At 40.0% G+C, this 21,673-nt stretch overlaps 1 protein-coding gene across 2 annotated transcripts in view; it reads right to left on the bottom strand.

Annotated features, from left to right (window-relative positions):
- Positions 1-21,673, bottom strand: part of PHACTR2 (phosphatase and actin regulator 2) — a 140,472-nt gene that overhangs the window by 38,798 nt on the left and 80,001 nt on the right. Inside the window, exons 3-6 of one of the 2 annotated variants that reach the window (XM_068985162.1) lie at positions 21,573-21,653; positions 16,621-16,779; positions 10,934-11,173; positions 6,529-7,057 (exon numbers count right to left, since the gene is read on the bottom strand). In XM_068985162.1, the coding sequence (XP_068841263.1) occupies positions 6,529-7,057; positions 10,934-11,173; positions 16,621-16,779; positions 21,573-21,653 (1,009 nt within the window). The remainder of the gene's footprint in view (positions 1-6,528; positions 7,058-10,933; positions 11,174-16,620; positions 16,780-21,572; positions 21,654-21,673) is intronic. The other variant, XM_068985163.1, reaches the window with a different exon arrangement.

Below are 21,673 nucleotides of genomic sequence, written 5' to 3'. Positions count from 1 at the left end.
AGAAGGGGATGACAGAGGATGAGATGGCTGGATGGCATCACCGACTCAACGGACATGGGTTTGGGTAAACTCCGGGAGTTGGTGATGGACAGGGAGGCCTGGTGTGCTGCGATACATGGGGTTGCAAAGCGTCAGACATGACTGAGTAACTGAATTGAACTGACGATTATATTAACAATACAAGATGGAAAATGTGAAAGCTAAGTGGCCTCTCTAGAAAAAAGATGATATGTAAGGATGCAACGACTATCTATTATTTAGCTTGATAACAAAGCTTGCCAATTTCACAGACTAGAATTTTAAAAATACTTTATATCAGAAACATATCACATCAGAAACAATGCAATCTTCATTTTAAGATACAGAAGCTCCCCACACTGCTTTCTGATATAAAAAGAATCCAAATTTGGATGTCACACTTCTGAACGACCATTTAGTGCAAAACATGTGCTTGTGGTTCACACTGCAAAAAAATTTTTTTAAATAGTTGTTTGAATGATAAAAACAGGTAAGCTTTGTCAGACTCTAAGGTATTGAAAATCCTACTTTGTGGTTGATAAGCCTGAAATAGTCAATTTTAAACTTATTAGGAAAATCCAACAGCCAAAAATTCTTGTTTTCAAGTGAGGAAATATGAAAGTTGCTCTTTAATGGCATAAAATACATAAAGCATAAAATTTACCATTTTAACCATTTTGAAGTGTTTAGTTCAGTGGCATTAAGTGTATTTATACTGTTGTGCAACTGTCACCAACATCCATCTCCAGAGTTTTTCATCTTCCCAAACTCAAACTCTGTACCCATTAAACAGTAAGTGTCCATTCCTCCTCCCTTAACTCATGGCAACCACCATTTTACCTTCTGTCTCTATAAATCTGACTGTCTTTGGTGCTTCTTTACGTGAAATTATGCAACACTTGTCCTTTTGTGTCTGACTTACACTCACTTTGGATGTCTTAAAAGTTCCTGCATGTTGTAGCATGTGTCAGGATTTCCGTCCTTTTCAAAGCTGCTTAGTGTTCCACTGCATGTATATGTCACATTTTGTTTACCAGTTCATCATTCTATGGACATGTGGGTTGTTTCTACCTTCTGGTTGTTGTGAATGATGCAGCTATGGATGTGTGTGTGTGCTCAGGCGCTCAGTCATGTCTGACTCTTTGCGAGCCCATGGACTGTAGCCCACCAGGCTCCTCTGTCCATGGGATTTTCCAGGCAAAAATACTGGAGTGGGTTGCCGTTATCTACTCCAGGGGATCTTCCCACATCTATGGACATTGGTGTATAAGTATCTGTTTGAGTACCTGCTTTCAAATTTTTTGGTTATATGCACAGAAGAGGGCTTCTCCAGTGACTCGCCAATAAAGAATCCACCTTCAGTGCAAGAGACGTGAATTTGAGCCCTGAGTCAGCAAGATCCTCTGCAGGAGGGCACAGCAACCCACTCCAGTATTCTTGCCTGGGCAATCCCATGGAAAGAGGAGCCTGGCAGGCTACAGTCCATAGGGTCGCAAAGAGTCAGACACAACTGAAGCGGGTTAGCACACACACACAGAAGTAGAATTGTGGAATCATACAGTAATCTTATGTTTAATTTTCTGAGAAACTACCACATTGCTTCCAAAGTATGAAATCTCACTTTAAATACGAGAAGATTTATTTTGTGGAAAAACTTTTTCACAGTCTGGATTTCCAGTGTACTGCCACTGGAGGCCATTCTTGCTTGGAGAGTCTGCCACTGTGGGTGACTGAAGCACATTAAAAAGATATGCCAACTATTAACACATTCTGAGAAGCAGAACAAAGCTACCTCAGGAATGAGTCCTAGTATTTGCTCATGTCACTGTTCATTAATTTATCATGATACTGATTATTATTTTAATCTTATCATTTGTGTTTTATACTGCTTTGCAGTTTTTAAAGATTTTGCCTACATTGACAACTTAACCATTGTTCTACAGCAGCAGTCCCCAACTTTTTTGGCAGCAGGGACCAGTTTCACAGAAGACAGTTTTTCCATGAATCGAAGTGGGAGATGGTTTGGGCTTCACCTGCTGCTCACCACCTGCTGTGTGGCCTGGTTCCTAACAGGCCATGGGCCTGTGTGGAGGGGAGACCTACGTTCTATAGTATAAGGACGGCAGGTAATGTATAGTTCATGGAACCCAAGAATGCCATGAACGAGCTGCCCAAACAAGGTGGCAAGTCCAGTCTACAACCCAGACTCAAAACTCTATCAAATGTTATGTTATTAAGATTCACAGTCTACCTATCAAATGTGATGTTATATTTTAATTCATACCTAATAATATGTTATGTTGACATATTATATATTATATTTAATTTAAAGTTAAATATTTTACTCTAAATTTTTATCATTCAATTCGTGACTTGGCTCTTATTTTACTCCTACATTTCTTGGGCACACTGTAAAATACAGTGAACTCTATAAATGTTTGTGGATAAAAGAGTTGAATCTCATTTGGATATGGGCTTCAAACGGATGTATTAGCTTCTGCTTTACATTACACCAGAATTATACACTACTAAAGAACCTACCAACAAACAGAAATCTACCGAATAGTTACTAGTCGGCACTATGTGAATAAAAGTAGGTGTTTTTACACAGGGCCACTTGTCTTCTTTAAAGTGTTCACATTTGCACTCCCAACAAAAGCCTCTTCATAAAATGACAGAATTTTCATACATTCATTGACTAAACATAACCGAGGGAGAGTTCTAAGTACAGAAAGAGACGAAGAGCCAGAAATTCTAATTCACATCTCCACTTAAAAACGGAAGAAAGTATTTGGAAGGAAATTTGAGAGACTACTTACTCCAAGCTCATTAACTCAAAAGCAAACACAAACTGTCCCTGTGGGATGAACTGTAATTTAAATTTTTAATTTTGAAGAATGTACAGAGAAGAAAATCTCCATGCCCTCTTCTAGGAAAGCATTATAGTTACCCTGACTGACAGGAAACTCTGTTCTAAATACCTTGTGGTGTAATGATGTTCTCAGCTCACTCCCTCTGATCACAGTCCCAGTGGAAATGGAGCAGAGATCCTCACCTCTCTTGTCTGTGAATCCTCCAAGTACTCAGGCTAAAGACGGATATTAAGCCTCCAGCATGAAGCTTAGCACTGTATAGTGCCCTTCCTAAAATGATTCTGCTAGTGAGCTGGACAGAATCAGGTCACCTTTGGAAATGGGCTTGCTCAGCGCTTGAGACTATCCGAGGAATCATTTCATATTTTATATCTTGTTCTTTTATATACTGAATAGTGAATCCATGTATTCAATCTTCTTCCCTAATTATTTTGGTAAAAACTAATCTTGTTTTTCTTTTTTAATCTTTTTTTTTTTGGCCATGCACCATGGCATGTAGGATCTTAGTTCCCTGACTAGGGATCAAACCCACAGCCCCTGTTATGGAAGGGCAGATCTTAACCACTGGACTGCCACGGAAGCCCAGGTAAAAACTAATCTTAATTACAATGTCTTGTCCACTTTTTTATCTTTGGTGCTTTATATACTGCCTGGCACATAGAAGGCAAGCAAAAAATATACAGTCGAATGACTCTTCTGTTCTAAAGACTGATGCTGATGTTAGCAAACACTAATAATTAAATGAAGACATCTGGAAGGACAGCATAAGAATTCAATATATTCTTTTTCGTATCATTTATTAAAATATAAAAAAATTTGTACATTAACATTTATGTATCTTCCCTTGGCTTTCTTTTGAATGATAGTACTCAAAATGATAGAAACAAACACAAAAGAACCTGCAAAAGAAGTAGAAGCAAGGGTTTGGAAACTTATGAAATTCCATAGTCATGTATGGATGTGAGAGTTGGACCATAAAGAAGGCTTGAGCACCAAAGAATTGATGCTTTCAAATTGTGGTGCTGGAGAAGACTCCTGAGAGTCCCTTGGACAGCAAGGAGATCAAATCAGTCAATACTAAAAGAAATCAACTCTGAGTATTCACTGGAAGGACTGATGCTGAAGCTGAAGCTCCAGTACTTTGGCCATCTGATGCGAAGAGCTGACTCACTGGAAAAGACCCTGATTCTGCAAAAGATTGAGGGTAGGAGGAGAAGCGGGCAACAGAGGAAGAGACAGTTGGATGGCATCATCAACTCAATGGACATGAGTTTGAACAATCTCTGGGAGATAGTGAAGGACAGGGAAGCCTGATGTGCTGCAGTCCGTGGGGTCACAAAGAGTTGGCCATGACTTAGTTACTGAACAACAGAGCACTGAATTTGATGTGCAGCTCTGGGTTTGCATCCTGTCACTTCCTACCTGGGTGATCTTGGGCAAACTCTCTTATCTTTTTTGGCGTCAATTTTTTCATCTATTAAACAGAAATACTTCAGGAGAAACGGATGTGAATTAAATAACTGGCAGTTCCTGACATCAAATAAGTATTCAGTAGATGAAGGTCAATATTATTAGCAATTAAATAATTAAAGTTGATACTTGAGTTTCTTGATCCAAATCAATTTAATTAATGTACAATTTTTTTAAAGTATAACATGACAAAGATTTTTTTGAAAGGAGAAATAGTAAATTAAACAAAGAGTGAATTTGTATATTATTCTTAGAAGAAAGAGACTGGATTTAAGAGCTCCAGGGCTTTCCCAGACAGAATTGGCAATAACATCTACTACACTCTGACAGTCTTCTCATACTCAAGGGACAGGAGTGCTAACGTGTCTTATTGATCTTTAAGTAGAAAATTTATAGGACTTTGTGAGTGATTAGATCTGGAAAGCAGAGGAGAATGAGCACCCTATGATGAATTCTGGCTTGAGAAACTGGATGATGTTATACCTATGTCATACCAGATTTTGTACTGGTTGCTGCAGATAAGAAGTAAATAAGACACAGTGGTTAGTTCTGTCCCATGTTGTTGTTTGTGTTTAGCTGCTAAGTCATGTCCGACTATTGTGACCCCATGGACTGTAGCTCCTCTAAACATGGGATTGTCCAAGCAAGAATACTGGAGTAGGTTGCCATTTTCTACTCCAGGGGATCGTCCCAACCCAGGGCTCGAACCTGCATCTCCTCCATTGGCGTGTGTACATGCTAAGTCACTTCATTAGTGTCCGACTCTTTGTGACCCTATAGACTGTAGTCCACCTGGCTCCTCTGTCCGTGGGATTCTCCAGGCAAGAATACTGGAGTGGGTAGCCATGCCCTTTTCCAGGGGATCTTCCTGGAAGGCAGGTTCTTTACCACTGAGTCACCAGGGAAGCCCAGTTCTGCCTTACAGTTGGGAGAAAAAAAGCACTGTCAGAGTATATGTAATAGCCAATTTTGTCTGGATGAATATCAAAAGGCTTCAGAAAGGATAACACTTAAACTGGGTTGGGGACTGAGAAAGCAAGAAAGATAATCACTCTAAGGCTGGAGGAAAAGGAGTTGGAAAAGAGTTCTTTTCTGATCCTCTTTATTTTCTTGGAGATGGAGAATGCTAAGCAACTTGTTGAAATGAAGATGGCTTTCAGGAGTGGGTGGAGCAATCTGGACACTAGTGGTAAAGATCTAAAATAATCACTAAGAGGAGGAAACTGTTTAGGAAAGAGAAAAAGGACTGCTAAGTACTGATGAAGCAGACTCTAACTGTTCTTGAAGCCACAGGTCTGAAGTCTATCTGTCAGTAGGACCACTGTCTCCAGCAGCCCCTGGCAATCCTGGGGCAGGGCTATGAAAAATCAAGACTCATGTACCCCAATGCTCACAGCAGCACTATTTACAATAGCCAAGGCAGGGACACAACCTAAATGTCCATCAACAGATGAATGGGTAAAGAAGATGCGTACACATCTATCTATATATATGAGCGAACAGTACTCAGTCACAAAAAGAATGAAATAACACCATTGGCAGCAACATGGTTGGACCTAGAGATTATCAGGCTAAGTCAGACAAACACAAATATCATGATATCACTTATATATGGAATCTAAACAAATGAAACAAATGAACTTATTTATAAAACAGAAATAGACTCACAGAGAAAACAAACCTATGGTTACCAAAGGGAATAGCAGGGGGAGGGCGGGATAAATTAAGAGATTGGGATTAATAGACAGACTACTTCCAGGCAGACAGTGTTACATATGGTAGTATATAACACTGCCATATATAAAAGAGATAAACAACAAGGGCCTATTTATACAGCACAGGGAAATATATTCAATATCTTTCAACATATAAGGGAAAAAAATCTGAGAAACAATGTATATACACACACATACATACATACAGACAGACATAGATATATATTAATCACTTGGCAGTACTCCTGAAACTAACATTGGAAATCAGCTGTACTTCAATTAGAAAAATAAATTGATGATTGGATTACAGGTGTGCTTAGCTAACATTAACTAGATTACATTATAAAAGAAACCAAAGTAAGTCCTTCATTGCCAGAAGAGTGAGTTAGTGATCTTTAGTTCCCAGCTGCATAGTAACATGGACAGAATATGGGGGTTTTGCCCCAACTCACCATTTTCCATTTTCTCTGCTAATACTTATGCCAGTGCCTGAGTGGACAGTGCTTCTGTCTGTCGCCTCTTCAGTCCAGAGAAGCTGACCTGGGTCTAAGGCAGGGAGGTCGGCTCCATTGCTGATCAGGATGACAGGGGTGTCCGAGGCCACAGCGCTCTGCTCTTCCAGAGGGAGAGAAGGGGCGGGGGTGGGAGGCGCTGGAGTCACCGGGGGCGGAGGGACTGCAGACTTGGGTTTGCCTGTGGTCTGCTCCTCGGCCCCAGGGACAGTCTGTTCGGGGGTGAGACTCTCCACCCTGGCCTCCGAAGGCTCCCCTTTAAGGTCAGATGTGCCAGAAGTGGTTGCCTCTGAGGACAGTCGAGACGTTGGCTGCTTGCCAGTTTTCTTCTTGCCCTTTGTGATTCCCACTGTCCCCGTTTTGCTAGAAACTGTCTCCTTGGAAGCTTTGGGACGAGATGAGGTGGAGGAAGTAGACGGTGAAGCTGATGCTTTAGAGCCAGTTGTTTTTCTTGAATGAGAGGAACCAGCTGAAGCAGAGAGATTTTGCATTAAGAGTCCAAGAAGAGAACATATTTTAAAAACAAATAACCGAGTTGTAATTGCCAATGATACTGTTCCCTTTAAACACTAAAACTCTGAATAAATGCATTAAGGAAAACAGGTAAATGATAACAATGGTCTGGTTTTCTGGCCCCTCCCTGCCCCAACCTAGAAGGGAGCAAGTCATGCTTGAGGCCAAACCCTAAGGTACAAGGTCTTCTCCCTCCTCCAGTCTTTAGCTGAGCCAAAGAGAATGCCTCACCTCTTTGCCCTATGGTCACCTGAAAAAGTCTCTGTATGCTCCAAAGAAGGGACGTTATAGTGTGGAGAGGACAAGACACCAGCAGCTACCTGGGCATAGTACAAGCTTCCCCTCATCACAAACTATACACATTCTATGATGCCTTTCTGGGAACAGAGCAGCCCACACTCAGAAGAGGCTGGTGTATATACCACCTGCTCCTTTCTGGCCAAAAGCAAATTTACTCATCTTACTGCTAAAAGAGCGAACTCCAAACCAGCTCTCCCCAGTGGCTAGAGACAGACGCTTTCCACGCTGCCCTATCTCTTTATCGTGCAGGGGTGATGAGGCAAAGGAAAAAAAAAAAAACACATGGTCGCATACGAAAGACAAGTCCCTTTCAAAACATCAAGAGGCAGAAAACAGTCTTTTTTTTTTTAAACCAAAAATGTGTTAATGGGTAGTGTTTGAATAAACTGAAGGGAAGGAGTATCATTCTCAGATCTTCTGAAACTACTTATGTTCCTAGAAGGAGGACAGCCAGGGTCATGATCATGGCTGTGGCACGTTGGTCTACTTCTGGACAGAACTGCCTTCAACCAAACCATTTTCAGGGAAAATAAAATTTAACCCTCTTTTTCTTTATATCATAGAAATGCATTTAAACTAGTATTTCATGACCTTTATGATCAATGCATTTCCCTTAATTGCTTCTTCTGTGACAAGGCTGTACATTCCCTCTTTTTCCTGAGGGATCAAACTATCTTCCACGGAAAAATTAGAAAAATCTTGTTAGATTGTGGAGCCAACCCACACTGCACACAGATGTTATTTATTGTAACTTACCTCTGGTTATAACTTTACTGAAGCCAACTGGGAGGGTCAGGAGAAGAACAAATAAAGGAACAGACAATGAGATGTATGACTCTACCAACTCTGACCTACCGAGAAAAGCCAGTCTTACTGTGCGTGTGTGTAAAGATGCAGGCTTAAAACAAGTCTCTGTGGCTTGAGGGCTTTATTGGTTTAGATACCTGTAATTACAAGAATTCTCCTCCCCCATGTCAGGGCTTGTCAATGTTTCTTTGAAATAAACAATCTTCACTTGCTTATTGGACAAACATAGGAAGCACACTCCTGGAGTCTAAGTACAGTTGAAATTTATCTTTCACAACCAAGATGCTAAAGACTTGCTGTCTGTCCAATCATGTTCAGTTAGGTCTTAGATAAGTTGAACAGAATTTCTTTTACACATCAGTTCTAATTATTTTTTCTTTTAAAAAGTTCTTTCTTTTCTAACAGCAAAGTTAACTTCAGCCTTGCTTAAGAAAAAAGAATTTTTAAGCCTAGTGTGCAAATTCACACCATGTTAATATACTTCTCTTTGACCATCTCCTAAAATGAGGATTTTGCTGAAGTGTTGCTCAAGTTACATTGAATTATGGCTACGATTAAAAATGAAATGCTACCTCTTCTCGGTTAAATATTTCTGTTGTTAACACAGTGTATAACAACGAGAAAGAAAAACATATGAGATGTTACTTTACTAGCAAAGCAGGTGAATGTGCTAACCTGTATCTGGTGATCTGGAGGACTAACTAACTTAGTAACACAGGAAGAATCTGAACCAACAGATTTTTTGAAACAGTATAAAACTTCTGACTAAAAATCGGGAGTTACATTTGAAATAACTTTTCCGAAATGTCAACATTACTCAAATAAAGCAAAGTTACCAAGTAGAAAGTTCCAGATGGTTACAAATGGAATATGAGTAGGATTCAGAAGGAGCATGACTGACATTCAATAAATGGATCTTCACACGCTGGGCTTGGTAGACTTCAAGGCAATCCTGTTTCTCTCTGATAACCCTGAGAACAGCAACCTTCTTGTTCACACTAAGGGCCAGTTGGGCCTCTTTTAATACAGTGGATAACATGACTGTACTTTGCTCTTAAGAACATCCTGAGTTAATAAATTAGTCTTCAAATAAAATACCTGGAAATAGCTCAGAATCTCTCCTGAAGTAACAGAGGACGAGCCAAGTCTATCGTGAGCTGCTGCTGTGTGGGGCGTGGGGAGGTGGGTCTTCATGCCCAGAAATGGGGTAGGACTTTCGGGCTTCTCTTCAGGAAATAAATCAGCAACAGCCTCACTTGAAGCATTTGTCCTGGGGCGTGCTAGGTAGTCTGGGTGATACACATAGACACCAACAGGAGCGGACGCTGATGTGTGATGGCAGCTGGTCCCTGAGAAAATGGCCTGTAGGCCCTGCAGGCACAGCATTCTGAGATGTTCATTTCAGAGCTTATTAGAAGAGACCCAGACAAGCCAGGTCAAAGGTGGACAACAGGAACACTGGCAGAGAGCAACCTATTTACAGTGAGTTCTGTTATACTGTCACCTAAGCCATTCCCTGAACCTGAGCATTATGGGTATTAATTACCATAGGGAAAGATCAACACCAAGGCATATCGTGGTAGCTGATTTTGAGAAAGTGGCTGCTGATTTTAAGGAGAATAAGGTTTGCTAGGCACAGCAGACCTTCTAATATGGAGAACTTTTATGCATGTGATGGGAAAAAGCCGCTCAGCATATGTATTTGGATTAATATCCTTTTAAAAGCTGGATGACAGGGGAGGCTTCTTCATTCCACTTTACTAGAATGGTGACTGCACTTTGCATTAAGCACATCTGACATGGAAGGGAAAGCTGGACACACACGACATGAAGTGACGGAATCACCCAAACATCCCCTGGTGATCTGCAGTGGCAGCTTGCAACCGCACCCCTTGTAACATGTTGAAGTTTATGGGGTCAAGAAGCGGACACTGAGCATGTAACGTCCAACTCTGTTGAGCAGTTGTGACTTCAGTAGAGAGTGGGGGAGGGGTGGAGCAACTAAGTGATGTGAGCCCTTTCTCATTAGAGAGATGACTGTAAGATTTAAGACATTAAGATCCAGCAAATATGTCAAAGATGTGTCGTGTTTTAATGTGCAAACTTGAGATGTTTTGAAAGAAAAAACTCAAGCCAAAGAGCCACCCATAAACTCAATAGGCAGGCCAGTCGAAATTTCCATAATGTCAGATCGTGCATGCTAAGTCGCTTCGGTCAGGTCCAACTCTTTGTTGACCCTATGGACTATAGCCTGTCAGGCTCCCCTGTCCATGGGATTCTCCAGACAAGAATACTGGAGTGGGTTGCCATGCCCTCCTCCAGGGGATCTTCCTGACCCAGGGATCAAATCCGCCTCTCTTATGTCTCCGGCACTGGCAGGTGGGTCCTTTACTACGAGTGGCACCCTGAGAAGGCACTAATGTCAGATCATATCATCGCTACTCATCAGGCAGACAACTCCCTGTATCCTTCTGCTGGGTTTTGTGCAGATAGTGGAGACTCAGGAAGAAAGACATCTGTTCACCCTAAACCTAATGAGGTGAACAGATCCACCTGGTAGAGATAGCAACAAAGGAATTTCCAGGGCATTCTGTGTCACAACTGAAACTGCTGGTGTTACATCCAAAGACGCCAGACACCAAAAAGACTATCATTCCTAGAAGAAGCAGTGAACCCACCCCAGAGCCAAGCACCCTAGACTCAGCCCCACAGAGGGCATACTCACCAGCCTCTCGGGTTGCATTTCGGCTTGCCGGCTTGGGTGGTGGGACGGGGACCTGCTTACCAGGAGCCTTGGTGTTTTTTTTAATAGGAGGCACTTCATCACCCTTGGGGCTGGCCCCAGCAGCGGCCCCTTTTGGAGGCACAGGTGTTTTTTTGGGCTTAGGTTTGGGTTTAGGCTTAGGAAGAGCTGGAGGAGGTGGAGCAGGAGTTGCCGGTGTTTCAGAGTGGTTTTCAGTGTTCTCTACAAATGAGAAAGTGAACAGAAGCAGACTGATACAGACACACACCATACAGATAGAAGGAGCGAGGCACAGGGCGACAGTGATACAAACACGTGGCTGCTTAGCCCTGGGAACCAGCGGGGCTTCTGCACCAGAGAGGCTGAAGGTTGGGGTAAAGGGGATCAAAGGCTGAAAACCAACCTGGGGTGTGTTCTCTAGGTCCCTTCATCACTCCTGTGATAAAACAAGAGTTGCACAGGTGACTGTGATGAGGTCTATGGTGAGTGTAAATGTCCACCATCAGGGGCTGACACCTGGATGGGGGGTTGCTCGACGATGATGTGGGTATGAGTGCTAAATTTTCAAAGAAACTGAAGGGCCCAAGGAGTGGCAGATCAGTGCATTACACACACCGCCATGGGGTGGGGGCTGACTGCACAGCTGCGGCTGGGCTCAAGGTTACCCTCCACTGAGGGACTTTCTCGGGAGAAAAATCCCCATCAACTTGAAAGGGATGTGTGCCCTGTGTCTGTCTCACTGTGGTCAAAAAAAATCAATTATTTTTTAAGCGAAGGGAGACTCTCTAGAATCTGGTACAGGAAACACAATGCACCGAAGAATAAACTATTTTCTGCTATTGAATTTTTCTCAAGCTCTCCCAGTGTACTCGGGCAGCTTCCTGTTTTACTCTAACTTCCTCTGACCTTTTCAAACAGTGTCACAACTGTAGGTAGTGGAGGGTGCAGAATCCAAAAGAGAAAAAAAAACAAAACCAAACTTGTTTTGTCATGTAAACACAAGTAACAAGTTTGAAAAAATAAAGGTTAAAATTCATTAAAAAAAAAATCACACCTACAAATAGAAGCCTCATGTAAGATTCTGCATAACTAGAGGAGTATTAGTCTGTCATTTTAAAAAGTGGAGACGCTGAATGTTCATTCATATTTTCATATCCTTATCTTTTCTCATTGTGACTAATTAAAATTAAAATACAGTTTGGATCCACAGAGCTAAGCAGCATTTCTTTAACAGTGGAGCACAACAGAAAATGTAAGACAGTGTTAAGACAAGACTAAGCCTTTACTGAAGATGTTGTTCTATTAGTAAATGACCAAGAAAGGATGTTAATATTGAAATGCATCTTATTTAATTATCTCTTTTGTTTCACTGCTCACCCCAGTGCATGTGAAGTGGGACTCCTCCCCTCTTTTCTACATCCCCATCAATCCATGTATAACTACCATAAAAGTGATTTAAAGTGCAGTAAGTAATGGATAAAACTTTTCTTTTACCTTTCCTCAGCCATGAAACCCACCCATCACAACAGCCCACATGGAGCCCTCCTGCATATGAACTTAACTGTACACATAGTCTGAGCTCCTCAGTCAACATTTATCAGAGGCTCCTTTGTATATCTGCCTTTCTGTTTATACATCTTGACTCCTCAACTAAGCTGCTAAGAGTCTTTAACACAGGAATGGCTCTCCTAACCCACCTGGTCTGAACCGGCAAACCAGTGCATCACCAAGTGTTAGTCGGGGCTGAGAAAGAGATGAGTTGACAGTCACTGAAAACATCTTAATGTAAAACTTACAAATACCCATTGACTTGCTAGTCTTTTGATTCAGGGTAGAGGACGGTTCTTTCAATACATCTTTGCACCTTTAGCCTCCTGCATGATAATTCAGCGCTATAAGAGCACCGTCCAGACTGAGAGCCAAAAACAGTGATCTGTGCATTTGGTCCCTTAATTCTCTCTTGCTACTACCCTCGCATCTCTTATTCTCTGCCTTTATGCCATATTACTGGGGGATCTTTTTTAGATCTGCCTAAAGGTTTTCAAATTCTAAAGTTATCCAGCTACTGGGTTTGAGAAGGAGATGGTTCACTCTATGACAGTTGGGAATGACAACCCCTCCTGGATTGAGAATGCACTCACTACACAAAATTTCTGGCCACTCTTGGAGAAGCACAGTCCATCCTCCTTCCTCTGTAAGTTCTATCAATTATCTGTGTGTGTTTGCCACGTAGCCAATGTTTATGTTTATTCTGTGGTGATTCCTAATGGGTGCGTGTGTGTATGCGTGCGCAGGCATGCGAACAGTATGCTTTTCTGACTAAATCATGACCTCCTTTTGTCTGAAGTGTTACATCCCATCAAGCATGATGCTCAAAACATTATGTCTATTCAGTGAATGCGCCTGATCAGCTGACAGATATTAACACACACATCAGGGGGGAGCAAACTCTTGTATCTGCGAGACAATGAACATTAAGTCAGGAAGTATTTTTTACTATTACCATATGATCTGAAGAAAAGACAGATGGCGGAGAGGAGTATAATGTTTTCAAGAGGAGGTTAAGAAAGGGCTGCCTGTACGCTCTGGCTTGATGAGGATACGACATGTCACAACAATGGTCTGGAGGCGAGTGGCTGACTGCTACACTTCCAGTTTTGCCTCCTTCCACCACATCGAGAGTCAAGTTTAACAACACTGAGAACTGCAGGCAGCCTGCATCTTGCCTAGAATGCCCTTCTGCCCCCAACTTCCTACTTCACCTGACTGCTTCCTTCTGGTCTCCTCCAGGTCTCCGTTTGGAAACATCTTCCTCTAAGATCCTATTTGGTACCTTGCAAGCTCCCTGGCTTGCTGTCCTCAGGTCTCCCAGAGCACTCTGCATCGTGCACTGCAGTGGCCTATATACATGCTGGTCTCCATAGAGGCCACGATCTGCTTGAAGGCAAGGATGTCTCTCACGTTCACTGTGCTCTTTCCTTGGCCCCTGTGGCCAATATCTTCATCCTCACGTGGGGAACAACTGCACACAAGTGACCTGTTACTTCACGGAAAGCCCTCTACAACAACTCAATAGAAATAATATCTGATACTTTTTCTGATTTCTCATATTTAATACCATGCTATATTTAACAGATTGCAGATCAGTTTTTCTGCCTCTAATATATTTATTGAGAAGGAATGATGAGAGACTAACAGGCCCAGAAGGCTTACGGGAAAAGTCTCCAGCGATAGGCAGAAAAGGCCGCACTGCTTCAACTCCAGAATCGGGCACTTGGGAGCCTCTTGGGAGCCCCAGAAATACCACGAGTCCTAAGTAGAACCTACCCACAGAGTAGGGAAAAGGTCATTTGCCATTTGTTTGTTCTCTTTGATGCAGGTATTTCAAATATTAAAATGTCAATATGCTGTCTTAAAAAGATACACAAGCATCCAGGTTGGCACTAGTTTTGCAAATATAACCAATTAACAGGTGAAATGAAGCTCATGGATAAGCTGATTTAATGCAAAAGGAAGGGGAACACTGAACCCCCAAATAAAGGATAAACTGAGAACATGGGAAGGTGGATTTGCACAGCAGTAAGCTCACATAAGAAGTGAGATCAGAAGAGGAACAGAGATAAGAGTGACTCTTAAGCTATATATATATATATTTTAGAATTAAATGCTGTCTTTCCAGAGCAATGAATTGTTTGTTTAAAAGATATTTTCTATTTAACATGATATTCTGTGATGTTGGTTAGGACTGATATTCCTTTCAGTGTCAGCAAATGGCTTCTCCTCACTCAGCATGGCTTCGGTGGGGACACTGTCCACACAGTGAAAGGGAGGCTCCTCTGTCTTACTAGGGCTGTGGTAGCAAGACCAGCATTTTCATCTCCTCATGTACAGACCAGCCAAAGCATGATGCTATCTCAGACCTTATATTTGACCAAAACGAACAGAATGTACTAGTCCAAAATAAAAAATAGGAAAACAAAAACATCTCTCAAATATCCATGAACCTATGAAGTCCGCCATCTTTTTGGAATGTCCAGGCCTGAGGGTTTAATTAACATAAAACTGTCAGCAACTTTTTATTATGCTGATAAAGGAAACACGTCCTTTGAAGCCTGTCCGGTCCACTGACTGATACTCCACATGGACAAGGCAAGCACTAGAGATAGCTCTGTTACACAATGAAGGATGTGATCCTTGAATGTGAAAAGGCTGGACCAGGGCAAAACCACAGGTGGATCTGAAATTTAACAGTGTGGTGAGACAGGACAGTTGGACTGAAAAAAAAAAAAGATAAAAGTAAAAAAAATGAAATGACTGCACTAATGCTTTCACCTAAATACTCTTAAAATCTATTCAGGTCTGTTTTGCTTTTATTTTCCAGGAATCGTATCACTAAAAACACTAGTAATTTCTTATAATCAGTATTCTTAAGCATAACCAGAGTTGTTCAACAGGAAGACTAATGTAAAGCTCCATGAGCACCATACTTAATACTGAATAAAGCAAAATAATTTTCAACAGGTTATTAATAGAGGCTTCTAAAAACTTTAAAGGCTAATTTACATGCAAATAATAAGGCGCTATGGACTACCCGAGGACATGATCTTAAATTATAACATCTGTCAAATGTTCTTTCATTCCCTTTGTCTTTGGAGGATCTGGGTCAAGAACAGAGGAAGAGAAATTTCCTTCCAGCAGTTTCTAAGAGTCTTCAAAACGCCTAGAAAGTTCAGATTAGGTCTGACAAATTTTTGCCATCCAACTCAGAAGGAGACATTATGGAAAACTAGCCTACTTCCTGACGATTCATTTATATGTAGCAGGAAATCATCCAAACCGTTCCACTGGGCATTTCTGTTCAGGCTTGCATAAGAGGCTTGGGGGTTCCTGCAGCTGTGATAGATGTGGTATGGATAATGCAGTCTCTGTCAGTGCCCAGGAACCTGTGAATGTTCTGGGGGTCCCTGACAGACATGTATTTTTCAGTTCTGTAATTTACCACAGTATTTCACACGGGAAACCAAGGTTTCAAAAGAAAGCTTCTGGGAATGGCATAATCGTTTCTGGCATATTTTAAAATTTCCAACAGCACAGACAAATCATGGGGCAGAGGCTATGGCCACTCCAGCAATCCAGATCCCTGGCATTACTGGGAACCATTCCTGGTCTCCCAGAAATGTCTGAGCCTGGATCAGAACTACAGTGTTGGGTGTGTGGATGCTACCAGCCAAGCTCCCACTTCTGAAGAGGTGGTGCTGGGCTGAGTGAGCCATCTTGTTTTGCTATTCCTCCAAGCTAAGCTGCTATAACTGTCAAGTAACCTGCAGAGAAAGGTTCAGACTGCTGGCTTTTTTTTTTAAAAAAAGAAGATACTGAGAAAAAACTCCTGATGAAAGGATAACATTCCCAGACACCTCTAACGATAGACGAAGCCACCACTTCTGATTCTTACCATTAATTAGCCCTCTTTAATAAAACATTAAATGATGTGCTTATAAAATGGATGTATCTACCTGAGGAAACCATCCCATTTCTCTTTGCTAGTTATCATTTCTCTCCTTGTATTTATACAACTCCTCTCTACTGGTCTCAGGGTCACTATGTGGAGCCCAAGACCTGCTTCTCAGCTTTGAGCTGTAAAAGAATTGTGGGGTTTCTCTTGATTTTACCTTTCTTATCTTCTGCCTTTTCTTCCAGAGGTGGTCCTTTTTCAGCTACAGAGCCATTACCTTCTTCAGATCTTACTACATTTTCCTCTCGGGTAGATTCCTCTCCGATGGGTATCATGTGCCCGTTTGAATTTTCAAAGTTAACTGTTACATCTCCATCTACAAATGGGGAGAGAAACACCTAGATGTCTAACTCTGACGGCTTTCTTAACCCCCAGTTTTTCAGGTACTGGGAACCAAATACATTCTGGACTATTTTCACCATGTTTTACTGAATAATTCATTCAAATGAAAGAGCTAGGAAGTTCTTAGTGTTGGGGGAAAGTAGCTATGGAGGGGGTATTCAGATGCCATCTCAAGACAGGAATGATTAGCCTAATTATCAAATATCCCTGGACAGGAGAGTCCCTCTCTTCTTGGACTTAGTTTTGGTTGAAGTCACACTTGGGAGTCTCTTTGTCATTCAGAAACTGAACGATAAAAGGAGGAATCTGAAAAATGGAATAAACATTTTTAACAAGCACCAAAAACACAAGGTGAATGCAAATACACAAATAACATGAAAAGCAATTACACATACAAACGATTAGTGGGAGACATGAACATTTCCAAGCACCACTGTCTCCAGAATATTATATCCATGACACGTTAACTTTACACAGTAGTATACCCTCCACTCTACTTAGGGAAAGATGTCAGTAAGGCTAATTGTATTTTCATTTTCTTATTTATGGAAATATTAAAATGTACTCAGGGAATTGTTGTATATTGCTGGTCAAAAAGTCTTTAAGTTGGGTCAATAATAATTTGAAAACATTAAGAAAAAATGTTAAGAAAAAAGCAATTAGAGGGATTTTTTTAAAAATCACAACTGAAATTAAAATTTAATGTTATCTAAACCATAAATAATTAATTTAACACCCATGAATGTTTATACATTTCTAGGAGTTTCTAAAGTAAGAGAGATTTTGCAGAAACTCTTAATTCAGTGATGCTTGAAAATTTAACACTAGTTCATACCAGGAAAATTTTAAGAAGCTGTGCTACCATTGGAAAAAAAATTAATGATAATATTTTTACTTAGCAAACTTGAAGAAATGTATAATTAGAGCTAATTTTAGGCAAGTTTGATTAATTTTACTTTGGCAATTATTCTGAACAGAATGACCATCTCCTAATTTATCTTTAAATATGATTGAATTGCTTTGGCTCAACAATAAAATCCACTGGCCTTTTTGACAAAAACAAACATGGCATTTTTAACAAGTAAAATACATATAATGCAATCATATTTAAAATGAACAAATAATTGTCCCTCAGTCATGTAACTTCTAAGCACCTATAATCTGATACTTGTATAAAACTAAAATAGATAATAACTGGCAATGTTATTGCAAGTAAATCTTAACTATGTCAATAAAACTAAGGTAATAATTTTTAAAAGACTATATGACAAATCAAAAAGAAAAGATCCTTGGTTCTTATTACTGAATCCCAAGAAATTTACTATTAAAAAAAGAGGGAGGGGAGACACAATATAATGTTCAGGTATTGGATTCAAAACAATAAATAATCTAAGAATGGAAAATCCCAGACAGAATAGAAAACCATCTCTTTATATAAAAAATCCTCAGTTTTTAGGTAACTCAAATACGAATTTATTTTTGTTTTCTATGACTTTCCTAGTAATAAAAACATGCTGAAATCATGTTAAAGACAATTTAATTCTATTTTAACCATATTACATTAAAAATTCTTTAGTAGATTAAATAACTAATTTTTAAAATTAAGAACAAAAATGCTAGAGAGAAAATTAAATAATTGTGGCATAAGAAGAAACTGGATTAGCATAAGATAAAGAGAAATGGTCAGTAATGTATAAAGATACTTACTGAGATATTTATATGAAATAAAGCTAAAGTATAGGCAATAATAGAAAAATGAGCCATGTTTGTAATAAATATGGAATTCAAGAAGAAAAACAGAGGAGAACTAAAGTTAATTAACTAGTGTGTGTACTGAAAAGGTTTTCTAGTTTTTTGTGTTGTCTTAGAATTAAAATAAGTCCTGAGCCAGGCTGCCAGTTATAGTAAGATGTCTTACAGGAGCATTTGTATGCAAAGAAAGGAGAAAACTCAGACAAGAGTCCTAAGCTTCAAGTAAACCAAGAGATAAAGCATACAGAAATAAGTGGTTAAATAAGAAGCAAGAGAGCCTTTGAGGGGTTTCCCTCTTTCAGGTAAACAGGTTCTTTGGGGATACAGTTAACAGAGGAACAGAGACAAGAAGAAAATCATGAACAGAAGATAAGTGACTCATTAAAAAAGGCATCCCAGGAGAAAAGGGAAGGAGGCTGGTATGCAGACAAAAACAACTGCATGCCTTTAGGTTAAAGCTAAGGGAAAAGAAAGCTAAGAACCAGAAGATGACTAAACTTGGATTAGACCATGGACTTCTCAGGAGAGAAGACCAATCACTGAATTTTTAGATTGAAGTTAGATTTTGGTATAAAAAAAGGTCATCTAAGAGGAATAATAATAGCTGGGAGTAAGAGTATGGGGTGGAATGGGACGAGGTCAAACCCAGGGTAGTTGGCGGTATTTTAAAAGTCTATTTGGCTGACCGAATAAAGGGCATAACTGACAAGCACTGTCAAGAGCTAAGGCAAGGTCAAGAACATCAAGGAAAGAATGAACCTTGACTGGCAGAAGAGAGCAGGTTGTCACCAAGCACAGCAGTTTCCGGTCTCTGGCTGGGGCTGAAAACAGACTGACATTCTCAAGATAACTGCTTTTGGAAAAAGACAAAAAACTATTTTCTACAGCCCTTGGCTGAAACGGGGGGTGGGGGGGAAAGGAGTCTATTTACAATAAGCCTCACCGGGAACTTCTAAGTATTAGGTAATTTATGTAGCTCTATATAAGGGCACACAAAAAGTAGAAAGTAAAATTCAGTAATTGATGACTTCCCAAACATTAAACCTATTACACCATGCTTAGGTTTAAAGCTTAAGCATGTTTGTTATTTTATGATTTGAAACTTATAATGTTCAGTCTGCAAACATTAAATAAAAAGACTGAACAGAGTTAGACTTCTGGAAAATAAGTAAACGAAATTGCAATCTATCTTGCAAATAGCTTAACAGATTAGGCAAAATAAAAACCAAGCAATACTAAGCATTTCCTTAAGCCACTTGTTTTTAGAAAAAGTAAATGCTTTTCTAGCTATAATTTTAAATGGATAAAAAAAGAGATCTTTAGTCTCTATCTTTAATATTCATTAACTGTTTTGGTCATAAATTTTTCCACTTCTTTTTCTTGCTTTAAAAGGTTTCCAAATAAAGGTTACCAAACCAGTGCAGTGGCCCATCCTGTAATGGTGATCGCCCAACACTGAGTTTTCAGTGGACATGTAATTTCTCTGCCTTTTCCAGGGAGATAAGAGAGGAGGCAGACTTTGATACTGCAAGTCCACCTTCAAGCACAAAAATAGTAAGGATGTACATTTTTTATTTCTAAGAACCCCAGGCAGAAAATGAATAGCTTCAAGGTTAACAGAAAATTAGGGGCTACTTAAAAGTTCATTCATAAAATGAAGTGAAAGTGAAAGTCACTCAGTTGTGTCTGACTCTTTGCAACCCCATGGTATAGTCCAAGGAATTCTCCAGGCCAGAATGCTGGAGTGGGTAGCTGTTCCCTTCTCCAGGGGAACTTCCGAACCCAGGAGTCAAACCCAGGTCTGCCATATTACAGACGGATTCTTTACTGTCCGAGTCCAAAATAGAGTGAGAGAAGTATAATAAGAAAAATACCTAAAATGTTGAGGGCTCAAGAAAAATGGCATTATTTATTCAGGACTTCCCTGTTTTCTTTAAAGCAGGAATAAAATAGTAAAGCATCTCTTAGCTTCTTCTAGAATATTCAGATGTTGAATATCATGTCATTAGGATTTACGAATAGTGAATGCCAAAAGACGTTAAGCTCTTTGCAAGGCACATATTTTAGGAAAAGAGGAGTACTATTGTTTTGATTCTAAATTAACAGCACTTTACTTGTGCCCATAAAAGCACAACAATAATATTTTACCTCAGTAAGCATTCAGGGGATGAGGTGAGGAAGGCATGAGGTAAACCAACAATGTTGCAACAAAAATTTCCATAAGTTTTATAGTAGTGGGAGCAATGATGATTATTCACTATTATTTATTTGGAGAAATAACCAATCTCGGTATCTTCTTTTGAGGGTCTATCTCAGTTTCTATCGAATCCTTGTCTTTTTGAGCAAGATTACCCCGTGGGAGGATAGAGGGATAAAGGGAAGATTAGATGTGGGGGATAAAATACTTGGAAATAATAATTGTTAGTGAAAAGGTGAGGCAGATTCGAAGAAATGAAAAGAGAGCAAAGCTGGGAAAATTACTTGAGAGATGCATAAAGCAGACTAATGTAATCTGCCCATTCATGCCTTACTGAATGTACACGAGTGTATTACAGAGAATAAAGGACAAGAGGTCCATTTATCATGTCTGTTTTCTTTTACTGGTAGACTTAAGAAACCAAAAGGCATGAGTTAAAACTTTGAGCTAAAACTTTGCATTTACTCAAACAATTGAGTTTACTTGTAGAGACAGACTGAAGCTCAAGAACAGAGCATGAATCAGGTAAGCATTTGTATCTTGTCTGTATCTCCTGCCACAGAGAAGCTTTGTTAAGCTTTAGGTTTAGGATGACATATGGTGAAGGACTCACCAAAAAGTTCATTGAATTTCTTCTTTAGAATACCTTAGATACCATGCAGCCCACAAAGGCTGTCTGAATTAAAGCAAGATTCTCAGATTGTCGTGCTTTATCTCCCAAAGACCATGATCATCTTAAATTTCAAAAGAAAATGAAAGAAAGAAAGATCAAAGAATGAAGGATCAAATTACTTTAAATGTATGATTAATTTCCTCACCTTGATCAGGCAATTCCTTAAGAACTCCCCTTCTTATCAGCTCCTCTCTACTTTGTCTTGTAGAAATCTTCCTTTCTAATACTTTTAAAAAGAATAAGCAC

Source organism: Capricornis sumatraensis, chromosome 13 (genome assembly GCF_032405125.1).
Source record: "Capricornis sumatraensis isolate serow.1 chromosome 13, serow.2, whole genome shotgun sequence".
In the NCBI taxonomy this organism is placed as follows: domain Eukaryota; kingdom Metazoa; phylum Chordata; class Mammalia; order Artiodactyla; family Bovidae; genus Capricornis; species Capricornis sumatraensis.
This window is presented reverse-complemented; position numbering and strand designations above follow the sequence as displayed.